This window comes from Melospiza melodia, chromosome 1, assembly GCF_035770615.1.
Source record: "Melospiza melodia melodia isolate bMelMel2 chromosome 1, bMelMel2.pri, whole genome shotgun sequence".
Classification (NCBI taxonomy): Eukaryota; Metazoa; Chordata; class Aves; order Passeriformes; family Passerellidae; genus Melospiza; species Melospiza melodia.
The window spans coordinates 86,631,894-86,651,976 of NC_086194.1; the positions used below are offsets into that span (position 1 = coordinate 86,631,894).

Sequence of the window (20,083 nt, forward strand, 5' to 3'; positions counted from 1 at the left end):
CACAAAGGGGTTCTTTGGGATCAGCACCAAAGCAGAAAAGCAACCACGTGTTTCATGTGCGCTTGACACCAGTTGCCCTTCACTGATTGTTCTCACTTATATTAGCCCCCAACACAAACCACCACATACAAATTCAACTTTCCCAGTGAAAAGACCCAGGTGCTCAAGTCACATAACACCAAGACATTTGCAATACTCTGTTAATAGCCCATTTTTAAAAGTAAGAAGATTAGAACAACAGCAGAACAGTTTGTTCTCTCATATTTCAGACTTTCCTTCAGAATCTTTTAATGTCTCATTATTAAATAAAATAACCCAGGATACAATGTATTTTACTCAACAGAAGCAGTAAAGGATGAAGCATGTTTTCACTTCCTTCTCCTATACATCTTCATTTCCAAAATAAGAATTTCCTACTTCATCAAGACACTTACATTAGGAAAAACTAGAGTCTACAACCAGTCTTAGATCAAAAAAAGCAGAGTGGGGAGGTGGCTTGATTTTTTGGGGGAATTTGTTGTTTGTTTTGGGTTTTTAGTTGCTAAAATGAAATTACAACTTTCAAGGTATAAGGCAGAAAAACCACATTTACTAACTACTCTAAAAGATATACACAAACCTGCCCACTACAATGAAGTCATCTGCAGGTGTTACACCAGCTAGAATGTGATTTTTGACAAGTCCTCTTTTGTAGTGCTTCACACTCAAACAATTCTACAGACAAAATCCCACTCAAAAATGTAATCAGAAAATCACTCAGGTCAAACATTCATATCAAGACTGGTTATTTTATTTTTCATCTGTGCAGTCAGTTAAAAGAACAGTAATGATGAATACAGACAACCACAAAAGCTTTAGGTACAGTTTTTTAACACTGAAGAAGCAAATGACCACACTGAACACATTCTTTATGCTGGTCATTTCCAAATGAAACAGAAGGACATACACAGGTCTAGTTCAGTGTAAAACCTGATATTAAGCAGCAATGTGATCACAAATTGCAACACTGTCACATACAACACAGGAAATTACTGCTTATTCAAAGTTACATAGCTCCTGCAACAAAGATGATATGACTGTATTTAAAATAAGAACCCAAAATACATTCAAGGTAACGGCTGCAACAATAAGGCAATCGTTTTAAAAATAGATCCCACTAAACAAAACAAGACCAACCTGTTTGTTGCCTTCATAAGGTTTCAGACTTGGATGGGTGAGTTCAAAGTTAAGTGCTTACCCACCATAACGTTTCAGAAGGACATTGGTAAGAACACCTGAAGACATGAGTATATTGGACTGCCAGCAATCACAACCCAGGTCTTATCACAAGCACATGTCCCACACACGCAGCTTCGCTCTTACACATTTGCATCAAGTGCCCCATACAAAGATTTCACTACGGTTTCCTTCAAGAAAAATTAAGCATTGACAGAACACATTAGCATTTCAAAATTCTTCCAAACCACTTTATATTATATACCTTTGGCCTGCTACTAGTAAGATCATTAAAGCTACACACTAGGGAGACAGCATTATTGGCAGCTATGTCACAACATTAAAAAAATAGCATCAGCTGTTTAAGAAAAGAAAGAGACTGAAAATAACTTGGGGAGTGAAATGTACATCTACAGACGGCATGGAGGGGAGAAGGAAATTGTTTGGCTAGAGCAGATGAGCTACCCAGAGGTTTCATGTCCATCTTATTGCATATTTGATCAGTGTCCTCATTCAAACCCATATGGATTTCTCCTTCATTATCTTGCTCCAGAGTCTTGATTGTTGCACCTTCAGAGCTACCCTAAACTAGCCATATATATTGCCATAATTTCACATTTCTTCACAGCTCCTAGAAGCAGGAACTAAGTTACTGTTTCTTTGCCAGGGACGCTATAGACCTCAGCCTTTTGCTGTCTTCTGTACACTAAAGTCTAGATAAAGTGAAGTGCAGTGGAGTGTCAATATCCTATGTCAGTACAGAGCTAGTTTATTTGTAAGCTGTATTAGCAAAGCTTAAGACAAAGATGCTAATTTCTTCAGAAAATTGTCCCAGTATTTGATTAGCATTGCTAGGCTGGAAGTCTCACCATGTGACAAGACATAAGCACACAAGAAAATCGTGACATTAAGTTATGTGAGGCAAACTGGAAGCAGCAGGGAATAGAATCTGATTGCTTCTGCTCAGTTTGAATAAATGGGAAGTTTACTAATTAAAGGAAAAAAAACGAAAAGAAAAAACAATCAACCATCATTAGACATTCCCTTGCCAGCACGAAAGACAGAGGAGGAAACAATCAGTATTTCAACATGTTTACAGGATATGTGCATAGCATTGCCTAATCATGCTTCAAAACATAACCTTATGCTTAATATATACATGCTAGCAAATGAAACAGTCTTTTGGACTCCAAACGAAGGTCAGGGCTGATCTGTCTTACATATTTTAATACCGAAACATCTAAATGATTTTAAGAAGTGAATGGCCCTCATTGGATTTTGATCACTATCCAAAACTGACAAATTAAAACATAAAGGCACTAACAGAGTGCTCTTTTCCCAGATGTAGGCCTACTTGATGAAAAACCTAAATGCTGCTGCTTTCAGCCATATAACTGAACCAAACCACAATTTGGAAGCCACAGGTTTAAACTTCTTAACAGCTAAAAATACAAGATCGATCTTAAAGTCCTGATTAAGTTTTTATACATGGAACAATGATCCAAACACTACCACATATCCAAACTTTGAGAGAAAACTGAAGCTGTTCAAGATGAGACCTGTTGGTAGTTCTCTCTCATACACACAGAGGTGGTTACATGCATGCTCCTCATCTTTACAAAATCTCATGCATCAATCTTCAGAGTTCCTAGATACACAGAAGTGGAGCACTTCGTTGTGAAGTGCAATGTCAAAACAGCTGCAGAACTCATCCTCAGAGAAAACAGGAGCAACTGCTGATTACTGGTAAAAATCTGTAAGTCCTCCAGCAAACATGAGGTATCGAATTCCCTGCTGGAACACTGTCAGAGTGTCCCAGCAATATCTGACAAACTGCTAAGAGAGCCTTAACTGCTTCAAGGAAAAAAAGTTAGGTTAGATACCAAACACCTGACGTTAAGGTGTACAAGGAGAGCTAAGAGAAGGGCTCATTATCCAAATACCAAAGATGACACTTCAGAATATTAAACAGTGAGCAGTGCATAACCCAGACACCCAGACACCTTCCCGTCTTCAGCACAGGTTGGACTTGGAGTAAGGTTCAGGAAAAACATTCAGAAGCCTAGCAGGACTATTTAAACTATAATCCTTCTTATATACCAAAACCAAGAAAAAAGGTCTTGTTATCCAATTGCTTTCTTTGCATCTCCTTCTTTTTTAAAAAAGAGGAGATAATAAAAACCTCCAAATCAAGTGCACCTAATAGAGTTTTTCATATTTCATTTATACTTTTTATATATACAAGAACTTAACTAAAATTTCACTTTAGAATACATTCTAAAGCAGGATATTCTTTCAACTGATTTTTTAGTTCACATGCTTTCTCAAGGTTGAAAAAATATATATATTCATATACAGCTAAGGAAATAAAACTCAATTTCATTATATGTAGTTACAGTGCTGTAAAGAAAAAATAATTTATAAACTATTTTAAGTCTGAAATATTTACTATGTTCAGACTAATGCAAAGGCTAAGCCTATGGTCCAGGACCTGTTCTTCATCTGCGTGCTGAGACGTGAGACCGGAGATACAGGAGCTCAGCACTTTTGTGATGGAGATTTCTCTCTGCCCCTCCCTTCTTCCAGTACTCTGTGACTTGCTGCAGAAGCCCTCCCCGAACCTCTACTGCAGGAGCATCATCCATTGGTAGCTCAGAAGTAAAGGTCCACAGGGATCAATGGTACCTCAGGTCGGTTTCTCAGTGAGGTCACACCACTGAAGGACCCAGTGCAGAGGTGTGACCCATTCACAGTTTACACAGAAGTTCAGTGGATACTTTAAGTCGTGTCTTCCGTAGGTGCCCTTCGCTGCCGAGCCGATTTCTGCCTCCCTCTCTGAGGCGAGGGTGGAGTTTCCTGTTCAGTTTCAGCTTCTGAAGGCTCGTTGTCTCCCTGCTGGGACCCTGTATCACCTATCAATTCTCTCAGGAATTTGAATTTAGACAGGAACAATTGCCAGACCACATACCATCCTGCAGGAGAGAGAAAAGAGATACTGCTTAGTTACTTCATACAAATTGATAGTCAGCTCGCTGGCAAAGTGTATCACCAAAGGGAAAAAAAATTTTGATCAGCTCCCATCCTCTATTTGCCAACCCCAACAGCCCTCCACAGCACATCCACTCCTTTTTACAGTCCTGTAAAAACCAATTCGACTTCGTCAAGTTCGTCCTCATCCAGAATAACATTTAAGCTCCAGGAAAAGCCCTACACATTCCAAACTGAACTGCCACAGCAAGCAGGTGGGTGATCACCATCACACAGAGAAAGGTCTTAATGGTCAGGAAAAAAAGAAGTCCTGTGGTTATATCTCAAACAAGGACTCAGGATTCATTACACAGGGTCTGTGAAAGCACTAGAATTTCTCCCCTCACCCAGCAAACATTCCATTCTGGAAATCACATTTTAAAAGTTGCATTACATAATCAATATTAAGCACACTTACTCAGAGCCTCAAATTAATATCATATTTTATAGTAAATCCTATTCTGAAATGGACAAGGTCTTCCTTATGTTCACTAAAAGACCACATCCCCCAAATTCAATGAGATCCCTCATCGTGCCGAAATCCCACTAAGTAAAATTAACATTCTGCAGTAAATCTATGTTCTGCTCCACTGCTAAAATACTCTAGATCCCAAAATTATGCAAATAAAGAGCTGAGATGGCCACATTTCTAGAATCTATCTTAAAAAATACTTAGATCCACCTGCTCCTCCTCCTCTGTCTTGTCTAAGTGTTTTTGTAACTGGTAGCCAAAAAAAAATAGAAAAAGCAGATATAAATATATCTAAACCTAAGCCAGAATCTTCATTTTAAGAGAACCCACCAAACAGGAATACAACTTCTCTGTGAAATACAGTTAAGTGGAGCAAAATTTAAACAGCTCATTGAAAATAAATGCTATACAAACATCGTTTGCAACACCACAACCCATCTGCCTGCACAGAGCTATATATTTAATATTCCCATTCTCTGTTCAGAAGGTCTTGCCAGCTATTCAAGCCTATACTGCTGACCTATTCAGATATAAAGAGCCCTGTTTTACAGAGCTAGGGAAAACTGTCCTCCCAATTACACAGCTTCCAGCAGAAGCAGACTTCTGGGAATGGATAACAGGACATAGTAGAAAGGGGGGAGAAAGACTACCAACTAACTAATAAATAACTAAATAACACTTATATAACCACAGCACCTCTGTATTTCTTCCTCTTCTATAATCAGAGTCAATACAGGCAATCCACTCCTTATGACAAAAACAAGATCCCATCCTTCTCCTCCTTCCTGGAATACTTTTTACATCCTGCGGTTTTTTAATTTCAGTAACTTCTCTGCTCCTGAGGAAATTGAAGAAAAACTTCTATATGAAAACCTTTTATGATCTAAATTAATTCCCAGAACCTACACAATATTTCCTTTCCCATGAATACCTAACCCCTTAATGACTTATGATTAAATAGAATCTGTTGTCCCACAAATGTATTAAATTCCCTTGCACCTATAAAAAAAATTTGATGGTAGATGGCTGGGTTTGGCTTCTCTTTTCTTTCAGAACTAGAAGTAAAACTTGAGCTAGCAGCTCTTTGAAGGTTGCTTCCGTTGAAAGAGGAGAGGGAGGAGGATGAGGCAAAAATATTCAGGGCATTCCCAGAAGGGTTTTAGGGCACTTTTCAGAAGCCTGACTTGAGTATATTTGGTGTGAATAGATATCCCATTAAAGGAGGTATTTTAACTTACACTAAATAAAGTGAACTACATGCTTCCTCTACCACTGCAAACAGGTTACTTAACACCCAGAATCACTACGGGGTGTGTTTTGGGGAAATACTAAAGAACATAGGAAGTTCATTTGCACTATCAAGAAAAACAGCACTGATTTCTTTTCAGTGTTTGGTCTGAGTTAGAGAGCAGAGCAGAACGGTCTAAGTATCCAAAACCCCAAGTGCCATAAACAAGATTTTGGAGTTCTCTAGCCTCAGACTACAAACAAGACAGTGTAAATAACCAGCCAAGGGAACTGGTTCTAGCAGGCAAACAAACAGACCAGAGGTAACAGGCAGGTGAAACAAACCACAAGACAGCGGGTTGAAAAGAAAATTACAAAAGGCTAAGCCAAAGGCATTAGTGGGAGGGCAACCAGGCTTGAAAACCAGAACAAAAAACCTCACAAGGTCTCCTAGCCTGTACCAGAAACCTTTAGGTATAAAGTAATCAAAGTAGAAAGATTTCTTTCACTTGCTCTAGTTACTGTCCCAGCTTGGATGGAAAGGTAAAAAAAAAAAAAAAATCCCCAAAACAAACACAACTTGTCCAAATTAAGTTTGCACTTGCCTCTTCAGCTGAGGCTCCCTGTCCCTAAATAAAGAAGAATTTCCTTGGAAATAACCGGACTACTAAAGAATAAGTTATTCTGGGGATAGAAATAAATCTCTCCAGCAACAATATCAGCTAAATACATCATTAAACAAAACCACACAGACACAAAGCCTGGAGGCAGATTCACATTGTCTCTGAGAAATTAATAGAAAGTGCATTGTCTTCTGATTCATTCTCTTAAGAACACTGCAAAATGGTAACACCCGTCACTGTGCCATACTGAAGAACTGCAAGTTACATAACTGTGTTTAAAAAAAGAAAATAATTGTAAATTTAAAATACACACACAAGAAAAGGAAAATGAGCATCTCAAGGCATTCCTTTCTGTATGTGGCTCAGTTTTGCTTTGTGGGCTTTTTGCTGTAGAGCGCTTCCTGGACACGTAAGTGACACCATTGGTTTGCACCTCTAACACTTCCACTCTGTTCAGGTAAGCTGCTCTCAAAGAAGCAGGTTTAGCTTCACCACACAGAAAACATTTGATTAGAATCACTCTTTCAGTGCTTGCTTTATTTTCTTTAGCTATTTGATTTACCTTTTAAAATCATCATTAGCTTGACTGAGCCTGTGGAAGCCAAACAGCACACCCACAACCTGCCTTCAGCAAACAAGCAGTGATGACACACAGTCTATAACACATAATATTTCTACACTAACTGGTGAAAGAAGTTGCCTCTCAAAGCAGAAAGCCAGATCAAACATACATCAGCACAGTGCAAAGCAGGGGATCCAGCTCTTGATGTAGCACATACCTGAATCCAGTGTTACAAAATCTAAGCTACCAGCAGCTAGGCAAAACAGCAGCACCCAGCCTTGCAGAGTTTAGTACTTATTAAAAGCTGGGTGCCACCACCTCAATTAAAAATGCCACGGCCAGATGCCATGCAAAGACACATCTGGTACTGTGCCATCAGTATGTCAACCCCCCTCTAATAAATCACAATGCAATGTGTTTGTGAAGGTGGGGCTGTGAGTCAAAGCCTTTGACTAACTCATAGAGGATGTAGGTAACATCCACGCAATTCAGATGTTAAACAGATTTTATGGTTTGACTGAACTTCATCAAAACTGCTTTTTCTGTCACTTCCCACATCAGCTCCCGGTTCTTTGTAAAGGAGAAAGAAACAGTGATCCAACTACAAAGTTACTCCCACTCCAAAAGTGAGGGATAACAAGTCTCAGGCCCATCTACTTCATTCACCTTTCACTGCCTTGGATGCAACAGCTGAGTTTTCTTTATTGGAGCACATTTTCCTCTTCCATTTGAATCAGGAGAAGCAAACAAAAGAAAACCCCCAGTGTTAATATGGAGCGCTGAGTAAAAGCAACTTGATCTTTCTTATGTGAAATAGAAGTGAAACCAAGAAAGGCAGGATGGTGATGCAGTAACTGCAATAACAGCACAGAGAAAACTGAGCTTCCAGTTCTGACCCTGCTGTGGAATTCCTGTGTAGTTTTGCAAGATAATTTTACTTCTTTGTCCCTACTGATTTGAAAATAGGATCCTATCATGCCAGAACATGGGTACTAATTTAAAATTGGGGTATCACCATGGTGAATGTTTCCTATATTCAAATGCTGAAGTATTCATCGCAGAAAATCCTAAACAGCTACAGCTAACAAAAAAAAAAAAAAAAAAAAAAAAAAGCATGAAGCTCTTGAGATGCTAACCTGCAATTTGGGAGAACAGGGCTCTTCTCTGAGCTCTGTTAGATAACTCCTGCAGCCATGCCCAAGTCACTTCATGCACATCTCTGAAACAGTGCAGCTCTAGTACACTGCCCTAGTGGATAGCTTTGCTATGGAGAGGATCAGCCTGAAGGAAGCACTACTCTGACACTGGGATAACAGAGGACATCAGGTGACACGGTGCTTGGCTCTGCACAGCTCCATAAACCTGCTCCCACTTAATGCAACACTAGCACTTGCTGATTGAGCAAAAGGAAATTTGCCCTCTTCTCATCTCCCATTTACAACTGTTTGAAAACTCCACTTCAAATTAAAGGATATTTTCTCTTTACGAGTGGTCTAATCGAGCATGACTTTCCTCATCTGTTAAGGTATTTCCCAAGAATCACTCCTTGAAGATAGTTACCAAACTCTTTAAGCAAAGCATTAAAGAAAAGTTATGCAGGCAGAATTTAGGGCTGAAATGTTTTCCCATCTGCAACTGAACTCATACTTCTGAAGTGAACCACTCATTCATTTCAGCACTTAGAGTTACATGATTTTTATTTTAAGGTTGTATGTCCCAACCCGCATTTCATTAGCCTCTTTTGACAAATGAGATGAATGCTTCCATCTGTTCCAGTGAAGGCACTTTGGCAATTTCACTTGGCTTCATGCATTGCTACACTGGGAAAACAGAAAAAATACACAGAGGTAAGCAGTACCAGAGTTCACCTTGGCTGGTATTTTATTTTATCCTATATCCTTGACTATGCACAAGTTCCTCCCATCTCAGAGGTACATGGAATACACAAAAGCAGCAATAAGACCACCAGAAAAAGAAAATCAGAAAAGGTGGGGATAAAAGAAGTGGGATCAAGTTATCTTAGTTCCACTTTTAAAAGAGCAACTGAAAATTTGCTGTGTTTACAGTACCTCAGTGGTTTCTGTGTCAGATGTGATCAGTTTACAAATGCTAGCTGCAAGCCTCTCGTGCTTCTCAACTAATTCAGATTAACACTGAAAGTAGCAGTTGCCAGCATTCAGACATGTTTTAAAGAAAAGAAAATCGGGTCATTTATTCAAAGTACATTTACAGACATAAATGCCTAATTCACATTGCTGAAGAACCAGTCAAAATAACTTCTGATAATCTGTGCTCTGAATTTTGTCTTCTCATGTTGAAAAAAAAAAGGTAAAGTGAATGTTTTACTCATTGTTTAATAGCCCTTATCACATTATATGTGGAGGTACAGCAGAAATCCACATGATCCTGGATATTTAAGTTTATTACTCTCTACAGGCAATCACACCATGAGTTCTTTTATGAGCCATTCAAATCCAAGTCCCAGCTCTTTACGCTCTTGACCCGTTCTCTCAAGGCTGTTTCAACACGTCTTGTCAGATTGCTGGAAAATATCTTCATCATCAGATCAGGCTTACTCCAGATTATATCCAGCCCTTCCTGTGTCAGATTTGTCCATTAATTTGTATGTCTCACTGGCTGGCTTTTGCTCACATCCTGTCCCACACAGCACTTAGGCAGTTTCTCTGCCACCTTCTCACCTGGATGTTGCTACTTTTTCCAGCCTTCCCAGGGAAACTGCCTGTCACTAGCACAGATAAACAATTAAGTTCAAAGTACTCTTTTTTTTTTTTTTCCAGTAGTGTTCTTGACACTGTTTTCCTTGAATATTTTCTGTGCAAGAGAAGTTAAGTGGTATAACCAATATTAATTAATTAATAAATGCTGAGTGATGAAAAAAATAATTACAAATACTATAAATCACTATCAAATCCCACTGAATCACTTCTAGCATGGTAATAGTTCAAATCCCTCCCCAAAAAACCCAATTAATGTATCAGCTTCCTGTGTTCAGTACACCTGAAATCTAGGTGACTTTTAGCAATCATTTTATAAAGTCTGACACTGATTAAAGTAAAATACAATGAAGGATTCAAAGCAACGTATTTATGGAATTTAAGATGAATGTCCAATATGTAACTCCAAACAAGCTAAGTATTTACAAGCCACTTAAAAATAAAGTTATTCATTGCTTCTGCTTTCTTTAACCAAGAAATCACTAGGCAAATGATGATGTTATCAGCCAAAGTTAAAGCTTAGCATTCCAATTCCACTTGTCATATACAGACAAAGGCAGAAGGGCCTGAGGAAAACGATGCACAGTGCTTGCACAATTGTATTACACTTTCAGCAAGATAGTAAACAAAGACCTTGTATTCATACTTCCATATAAAAGCCCTAGCAATTGCCATGCTGCATCTTCTAACAGTTGAAAAGTGGCCAGTCAACACCTAATGAGGGTAGAGAAACATGAGAGAAACATGAATAAAGGTCTGCTCAGGTCACTGTTTAGTCTGTAACAACAGACAGTACAGGACATGCAGGAAAAGAGCATGAGACCAAGCAAAGTACAGCCTTGCAGTTCCAGTTATCAGCATTTCACAGATTTCCTCACCCAAGATCATGACCAAGACATTGACCTCTCTTCCAGGAATTTAAATGGCAGAAGTTTCAGCATGCAAAATATTCCTTATTAACGAGCTTGCAAATTATTTCCCCATAGTGTAAAAGAAAATTTTTTGTTTTCAGCCTGTTGCTCGACCATTTAACTTCATGTACTCCAACTCCTCTGCAATGATGACATTTCATAACGCTTCCCACTTCACTTTTGACTTGCTAGTCAGTGATATACCATCACCCCTTCTCCAGTCACCTATTTTCCAGGCTTGACAGATCTAACCTGTTTAGAGCTTCTTCATGCAGGAATAATTTCACAGCTCCAACAAAGAATTGCTATGGAAACCCTATCTTTTCAAAAAGAAACTAGGATTTCATTTTTTTAATGAGGTAATACACTTTAACAAGAAAATACACTGTGTGAGACACAGGCACATGGATGATTCCTATAGCAGCATAATGACATTTTCTCTTCTATTTCAGGCTTCTGAAGTTTGATTGCCTGTTTGGTAGCTACAAAGGATTACAGAGATATTTTGGAGAAATGCTTGCAATTACTTCAGCTAATCCCTTCTTTGGGATAATAGCAGCTCAGTTTGGTTCCATTATATTTCTCCACACAAATTACATGTGTAAAACTTTCAGTTTCTACATGCCTTACTTCATACACTTGACTTCACTTCCCATATCCCCATCCAGTCCCTTGATAATGCAAAATCTCTCCACAATGCTTTGACATTTTGACAACGATTAGCATTTTTTAAACTATTAAACATCAGTCTTCACTTTGCTCCCTCAGTTTTTCAGATACCCCTTGTAAACACACCTGTCGCCAAGGTGCCAGGTAGGCTTATAAGTGATTGTAAGTCTCACAAGCCTGACATCACCTTTTATGGCATAGCTTGAATTTGCTGGTGTGGTTTTTGTTTGTTTGTTTGTTTTGAGAGCTGCAAGTTCTCCATATTGGCCACAACATTCACACACTGCACTGCTGATTCCTTCCAGGAACTCCCAAAAGACCTGCAAGTCATCCCTTCCATTGAAATAACCCTTCTCTCTGTGTACTAAAAAAATAAAAAGAATTTTACAAAAAACAGCCTTGGATGAATCATCCAGTCCGACCATTCACCCAGCATTGCCACTGTAACCCCTAAATCACTAAACCATCTCCCAGCGCCACATCCAGACATCTCTTAAAAAACCTCCAGGGATGGTGACTCCAGCACCTCCCTGGGCAACCTGTTCCAATCCCCAACCAACCTAACAATGAAAAAATATTTTCTAATATCTACTCTAAATCTCCCCTGTCTCAGTTTAAGGCCTTTTCCCCTGGGCCTCTCACTGCGTGCACAGCAGATGGCCCTCACTAGAGCCTCATGTCAGGTGGTTGTAGAGGGTGACGAGATCCTCCCTGGCCTCTCCCTCTCCATCCACGTAAGGAAAAACCTTCTAAGAGCTGTCTTCAGCCAATTCTAGCAAACAGATGTCAGAACGTGAGGGATGCCAGTCCCAAGTTTACTTCCTGCGCTCACTGGCATTTCAGACCCGTGCATGTAGATGCCGCACAGGGTGACTGCTTTTTTTTTAGTGAGCCTCATCACTAAAAAAGCCCTCATTTCCAGAGAAAACGGCGACTTAAACAGCGAAGTAAGGCTCTGGGAGCACCTCAAGGCTGGAAACGACTCGGGAACAAAGAGAAGAGGGCGCTGCACAGCACACACGCTCCCCCACAGGCCGGGGCACGGTGCCCTTTTCCTTCCCGCAGTCAATCCGAGCCGAGAGGAACCAGCACAGATTGCGAGCCCGGCGCGGCGCTGCGAGGGCGGCCGGGGGGCACCAGCACCGCCCGCCGCAGCCGGGCCGGCAGCCGCCGCCCGCAGCCCGGCACTCACCGCACAGCATGAACAGCAGCACGCAGGCCAGCGTGGCCACGATCACCAGCAGGGTCAGCCCGACGCTCTGCCACATGGCGCGGCCGGGGGCAGCCGGCAGGACCCGGGCCGGGCCGGCGGCCCCGCTCCCGCTCCTGCTCCTCCTCCCGCCGCCGAGGAGCCGGCGGCCAGGCGGGGCGGTGCTCGCCGAGCATCGCGCTGGCGCGGGGGGTGCGCGAGGCGTGCTGGGAGCTGTAGTTTGTCTTCCTCGGCAGCTGTCGCAGCGGAAGGGCAATCCCCGCCAGCGAGGACTACAAGTCCCAGTGCGCCCTGCGGCACGGCGGTGATGGCGGGGGCGGTGAAGGCTGTGTGAGGGCGGGGGGAGCGGCGTGTGGGGTAAAGCCCCGAGGCGGTGGCTGGAGCTCCGAGTGGGGCAGAGTTCCCGTAGGACTCACGGAGAGGTTACTCAAGGCCAGGTTGGCGGGGCTCTAAGCGGCCTGATCTGGTGGAAAGTGCCCCTGCTCAGAGCAGCAGGGGTGGAACTGGATGATCTTTAAGGTCCCTCACAACCCAAAGCATCCTATGATTTCATTGCTCTATAACTTAGATTTAGGGATGGGGCAAACTGATTTCTTAATCCTCCTTCTGAGTCTTGCCATTACTGCCTTCCTTCTCCCTCTTGCCCTTCCACCCAGTGGAATCGTATAAAGGGACAACAGGAATATCCAGGCCTTAGTCAAGGAAGCGATTTTACCAGCGAACCCAGCATGGTTCGAATTCCACCTGGCCTTGGCTTTTGCCCTCTGATGACGTGGTGGTGGCACATCAAAGCTGGCCCTTCCCACTCAGAAGAAATCTGAGGAAATAATATCTCTTAGAACTGTGATATGATCTTGATTGTGATATGGACTTCGCTGTTAGCACTGGAATGAAGTGAAAATTTTCCTTTGTAGCATGCTGGTTAATGTTTCTAAAACTACTGGAAACGTGTGTAAATCCACTACTACAGAAGCTTAGTTTCCCATGGGCATGCCAACATTGTAGTGACACGTCAGAGAAAGCTAGTCCAGTTCTTTGTTTCTTTTATGTAGTATTTTAAAATCTTAAGTGAAGATTAAGCAAAGCTAAGAATTCTTTGTTTTCCTGGACTCTGAGCATGCCACATGCCTCCTCCTTCCAACATACCTGTAAACCAAAATTACCTGCATGTGTGGTCCCCCATCCACATCCTTAAATCTGCTGTGATTTCACCAAATCGACCTAGAGTTCTTTCTTTCCGATCCTAGCCTTCTTTTCCCAACATTCCAAGCCCTGTTTAATACTCTGCCTGGAGTATTAAACCACTTAGCATGTCTTTTGCAAGTATCATTTAATTTGAAACATGTTTTCTGTTATTTTCCAAGTTTTAACTTTGACATGAGCCTGATCTTTAATGTTATTACAAGTCTCGCCTCAGCACTTGTTACATATACTTAAGCAAGGTTTCTTTTGTATTACAAGCAAAGCAAAGTAGTAACAGTTGCTACCATATTATTTTTGAAAAATAAGCTTCCTCCTAGCTGCACTGTTCCGTTTCTCTGATTTTTTGCTTACCATCTGCAGTTCTCTGGATATGGGACTACTACCTTCTCATTTCTGTAAAATAGCTGTCAAATGTAAGGGCTACTAAAATAATCCAAATATGCCAGTCTATGGTTCCAAACTGCTATAATAATAGTAGCAATAGATTCATTCACATCACATCCCCAAGCATTGCAGAACCACACAGCATTCAGAATTGAAGAAAGAATTAATCTGGCAATCAGGTAGTTTTGGAGCAATAAATATACATGATCCATGTATATAGGCCTTAGATATACATGGTTATCTATCTATCTATCTATCTATCTATCTATCTATCTATCTATCTATCTATCTATCTATCTATCTATCTATCTATCTACACATGGATCATACATTCAAACATATATAGTACTGCCCCAGGCAATATGGAATTTCAGGCGCACAGTGATTCTTGGGGCATCCTGTGTCTTGTGCAGGGCCAGGAGTTGGATTTGGTGATCCTGATAGGTCCCTTCCAACTCAGCATATTCTGTGATTCTAATGGACTATGAAGTAAAAAATGAAAACAAGTAGTAATTAAAGTTCTAATATGTTCTGTACAGGTTGGACGCCTTCTAATCAATGTATGTTTAGTTTGGAAAACCTTAATTTTACTTATTTATGTTGTCCCTTTCTCTAGTTCATTCACCAGGCTAGTCACCTTGTTGTAGAGGGCCATCAGGTGACTTAGGCATTATTTCCTGCCCATAAATCTATTTTGACTAATCACAATTACCTTGATCCCCATGTTTTCAGAGATCACATGAATTCCAGGAGGATTTCCTCTATGACCTTTCCAGGGACTGAGATGAAGCTCACAGGCCTGAAGTTCTCCAGACCTTTTCTTGCTCCCCTTGAAGATAGAAGAGGTGCTTGGTCTCATCCATTCTCCTAGAACATCTCCCAGTCAGCAGCCTGTTTCAAAGCTAATTGAGAGCAGCCTCACAGTGACATCAGCCAGCTCTCTCAAGGACACAGCCTCTCAGGCCCTGGGAACTTAAGATCTCCATTTTGTGTATGTGTTCCCTAACCTAGTCCTCCTCCACTGGGGATAATTCTTCCTTGCTCCATTAGACTTTCCTTCTAATCCCTTGCCTGAGACTGCTGAATGCCAGTATGGGTGAACTCCTGAAATTGTCCTCAGGACAGACATGAAAAGGACTTCCTGGCATAATGACCAGGGAACTTCAATAGGAGATAGATGTATAGGTGGGATGTAATTGGGGGTTACACTGTAACTAAGCCATGAGATACAAGAAGAAACTTTTCCTCCTCCAACCATTTGGTCAGCACAATCTTTGTTATCCTATTTTTCCCAATACATGAAATAAACCCTTTCTTTTGAGCCACTTGGTGTCAGTTAAGATTTATATGCAGATCTCCATATGAATGAAAAAACCCCAAACATATTGCATGTATTTTACCTAAGACTTTTCTTCAGATGGAAGTTAAAGAACATGAATAAAGGCACACCTATCCCACTAGGTATCATTTCATGTGCTAATGTGCCAAAAATCTGTACAATAGCCATGGTGATGCACTTGGGATAGGTGAGCTGCAATGTGGACATGGTTATTTTTCAAAACTCCATAAAATCACACAAAAGAAAACAGAACTACTGTTGGACACATGAGGTTTTCTATTCACTGAAGTTCAGATAAAAGGTTACTTACACAAATCTAATCTTGGTATATCCTTAAGTGTATATGTGTGATGCAGAGTCACAAAATTGGATCTAGCTCATCCATTCCCTGAGGAGGATGGAATAATCTCACTCATGACATGATGACCTTCTCTCCATCCTCTCGTTACATGCTGCCTGCATACTATCAATATTCCACATTGAACACTCTTTCCTGTGATGCTCAACACTGATCGATCTTCCCCCATCTTCTCTCCGTGTGTACAACCACAGACACACCGAGATATATTTTGGGGGCAGGGAAAAGAGGATGCTCAGGCCATCAGGCAGCAGAAGGACTGCAGCAGCCCCAGACCGCACTGAGGGGGCACTCAGGGGGCCTCTGCCCAACAGTGCTCCAAACCACGGGCTAGCTCACTGCAGCAGCATTTGGCATGTTTCCTCAAAGCAACGAGGCCCCACAGTGCTGTGAATAAGAAAGATAAAGACTCTTTAGCTCAGGGAAGAGGGCTGCAGATGCTGAGGGCACAAACCTTATTTTCAGGGTGTGAGAGCTGATGCATCTGGACCAACCAGTTGTTTCACAGCAGCCAGTCAAGCACTGTTTGTGTTTGCATAACAGGACAAAGGGAGGGATCTTTTCCCTCCTTCACCTGGGAGAGGGCTGAGGCTGACAGACACATTTGAAATGTCAACTGATTGTTGATTGCCCCTTCTGGCCTGCTTGTGAGCTGGCATGTGGGGAAAATCTCATGCCTCCCTTTATTTGTAGCACAGCTTTAGCTGATATCGGGTCCTGCTGCAAGTGCTCAGCACTTCAACAAACCCACACTTGGTTACCTAGAGGGAGACAGCAGAAGGAAGAATGAAATCATTGACTAGCTGTAAAAACTTATATGTAAACAGCATAGAAATTATTCTATATAAGGCATTTATTCTTGTCCTGAAAAAGAATTTCAGCCACTTAAGTTTGGGGTTTTTTTTTTGTTTTTGTTTTTTTGTTTTGTTTTTTTTTGGTTTTGTTTTTTTTTGTCCTTTTCCAGATCCTTGCATCATTCATGGCCTCCTGTTTGTTTATTATCATCTGCACCCTGCATTGATGAAGTGGGAGTGTTGCCGAAGGCTGTTATTGCAAATAAGGCTTAGTAAAATGAATCTGGGCAGGAAGAGCAAGTTAAAGTAATCCAGGCAGTTTTTGTTCTACAGTGTCCTAATTTTTTAAGCCTTCTCTTGGCACATATAGTATCTCTGAACTGGCAACCATATCAACTACTGGAGCCAAAATAATGTATAGGAACTTGACTGCCTATCAGTTGTACTCTAGAAGCTGGGCAGATAGTTACAGTTCATGCAGAAAATGCAAATTGTAGCCCTTTCTGCTATTCAGAATATACTCATTGACCTTCCCACTGCTGATTTTCTTTTGGCATTAATACGCTTCTCTTTTCCCGGGGTGGGAATACAGAGTAACCCCTTCCTTCCACCCCTTTCTCTCTGTGTTACACTGTTACTCATGACACCGTGAACTCTTGTAGGCAGACATACGTATTTTGTGGATAGCAAGACCATGGTCCCAAGCTGAGACCTCCACAAGCTAGCCTAACACCAAATACTGGTGGCTGTAAGAGAGAAAATTGAGGTTCATCCTCAATTCCCAGCTGTTAACGCCAGCAGGCTCCTCGCAGGAGACATGCAGGCAGCGAGGAGCTACTGTCTTTTGTAACAACTCAGCTTCAGTATTTGCTTTGGAGCCCTCATGCTTTTCCCAGTTCTTGGCTGACTTAAATGAACAGCACAGACTATTTGTATAAAGATGATAAGCCTAAGAGGGATGAGAAAATTCTACTTATGTTAATTTATAGAATATACAAAAATACATAACTAAGCTGTACCTGTGACTGCAGCTGAGCACTTTTCCTGTTGCAAATGCTTTCCAGCTCTAGCCAAGCCCTGTAAGAGTAAATACCAGCAGTGATGGTTTGTGTCCGAGAGAGGGTGCTAAAACAAAATATTTACTACAAAAACTTCAGAGCTCCACAATTGCTCAATTCAGTGCTTCTACCTGCTTAAATTTATTTTGACTTAGTTTTCATTTTACTTGCTAGCAGTTGGCAATTTAATGAGGCATTGGCTTTACGGACATATTACACCAGCTGTAGTTTCAAAGCTGAAAATAACATTTAGAAAGAACTAACCATACCAGAGAAGTACAAGGAAACAAACTTCCAAATTTTCACTTCAGCCTAATTACTCAGATTTGATCGCAGGCAGTTTCATTACTGACAGTTCTGAGTTAATAAAATTAACAAAAGTTAACTGAAGGAGGAGATATATAGGTTCAATATACAGAAGAAATTCTTTACTGTAAGGGTGGTGAGGAACTGAAACAGGTTGCCCAGGGAAGCTGTGGATGCTCCACCCCTGGCAGGGGCCAGGCCCAGGTTGTATGGGGCCCTGAGCAAGCTGTTTTAGAGAATGGTGCCCCTGTTTATGACAGAGAGCTTGGAACTAGATGATCTGTAAGGTCCCTTCCAACCCATTCTATGATTCTATAAAATTCTGTCACACTGATCTTGTAACTCCCCATGGTGTCACTAGCAAAATTGAAATCTGCAGGTACATAACCATTGTTCTATGCCAAAATATTAGCAAAAGAATGGATAATAGAAGAAATGTATCCTCTTTCATCTGAGCTAGATGCTCAGAGACAGAAGAGACATTTTGCCGGTGAATTAGGTAGAGGCTGCTGGCAGAACAATTTTGTGAAACAGGCATGTCCTGAGTTTAAATCCCAAGCTTTGGAAGAGGTCATGGTCAGGTCAATAGCAGTGACTGCTAGCAGGTGACGTGGTAGTGGGAGACAGAAAGGCTTTTCTTTCCTGAACTGAAACTTTTTCCTGCTGGTTGAAACTTAGTGGGATCTAAGCATTGCTAGTAGTTGACTGATCAGTGATACCTTGTCCACCCTGTTTCCTACCAAGCTGTAAGCCCAGTGGGATCTGTCAGCTCTGAAGTCATTGCAACTCAAATGTGCTTTTCCTAAGATGTAGAGATACCCAAAACCTGACTGGACACCAACTTGGGCAGCTGGCTGTAGGAGACCCTGCCTGAGCAGGTTGATTGGACGAGATGATCTCCAGAGATCCCTTCCCACCTCAACAAGTCTGTGATTCTGTAAATTAGGTAGTTTGTGATAAAATACAACCTAGAACCACTCCTAGACCAGCAGTGCTCAAGCTCAGTCCCTGTGGTATTGTACTTTGAACAGTGGTGGTTGTGTAACAGCATTGCCCCAGAATGAAGTGTTGTTTAAACTGCCTCTTCTTACTCTGCCAGTTTTCAGGGAATTTCAGCTGGAACTAAGCAAGTCTATTTGTCCATATGTCAACTTATTTTTCTGCCTTTTATCTCAGGACAATGTGCTGCTCAACAATCACTGAAAGTTGACTGGCAGAGGTCTGCTCTGCTTAGTGCCTGGGATCTAAATAAATGCATGGCATCACTCTCCCTACAAAACAGATGAATCCAAATCCTGCCACAGCCCTTAAATCTCCAAATTCAGGTCATTAGAGAGGTGTTAAAAATATCCATAATGCTATTACAGCTTCTCTTAGATGCCACCAGAATCCTATTTGTTCTTCACTGGAGACACTATTGTTTTTCTAAAAAAGAAAGTTGCTACTGTAGAAGGAAACTAGTTAAGGAAGAAAAGTATCAATTAGTATGAATATAATTTTTCAGGAAAAAGGAACTGAATAAATTAGAAATATGACATCTTTACCAAACTTGAACATAGGTTTCCTTTCTGTTTTAGACAAAGAATAGCAAGAATAAAGACAAAAATACCTCGTATTACTATATTTTTAGATCTAGATTTGGCTTGGCACACTAACCCAGATTATTCTGGACTATAAAGAAATTGGAATAAAAATTGTGAAGCCACAGCACTGCAATGCACTGGGCCACTTCTATGTCAGTCAGCTTCCAAAATGTTCCTCCCTCTACAGCACCTAAAGAGTGACAAGTTTTTTGGATAAAGAGGACAATTTTCTCTTTAGTGAACAATTTCTCTGTGGGAAAAATAGGTATAGAAAGTATTTCTCCTCAGTATTTCATCATTGTTCGTAATGACGGACAAAGAATTAAATGAATAACCTATGGAAAAGATGAAGTAGGGGAAAGGTTGGCAGGTCAACCTCAGGAATTGGGGCTGTTAGTTTGGACTAA

The 20,083-nt window shown here is 41.1% G+C and overlaps 1 protein-coding gene across 1 annotated transcript; it reads right to left on the bottom strand.

Annotated features, from left to right (window-relative positions):
* Positions 1-768: 768 nt before the first annotated feature.
* Positions 769-12,786, bottom strand: SMIM13 (small integral membrane protein 13). Its single transcript, XM_063160771.1, has 2 exons — positions 12,634-12,786; positions 769-4,187 (listed from the first exon to the last, which is right to left on the bottom strand). The coding sequence occupies exons 1-2, from the start codon at positions 12,707-12,709 to the stop codon at positions 3,994-3,996; spliced, it is 270 nt and encodes an 89-aa protein (XP_063016841.1). The 5' UTR covers positions 12,710-12,786; the 3' UTR covers positions 769-3,993.
* Between the last annotated feature and the right edge of the window lie 7,297 nt (positions 12,787-20,083).

Bases quoted from the DNA above. Each gene is read 5' to 3' on its own strand.
- SMIM13 (XM_063160771.1), bottom strand. From the start codon at position 12,709: ATGTGGCAGAGCGTCGGGCTGACCCTGCTGGTGATCGTGGCCACGCTG. The intron at 4,188-12,633 runs GTGAGTGCCGGG...TCTCTCCTGCAG, and splicing joins GCTGCTGTTCATGCTGTGCG to GATGGTATGTGGTCTGGCAA.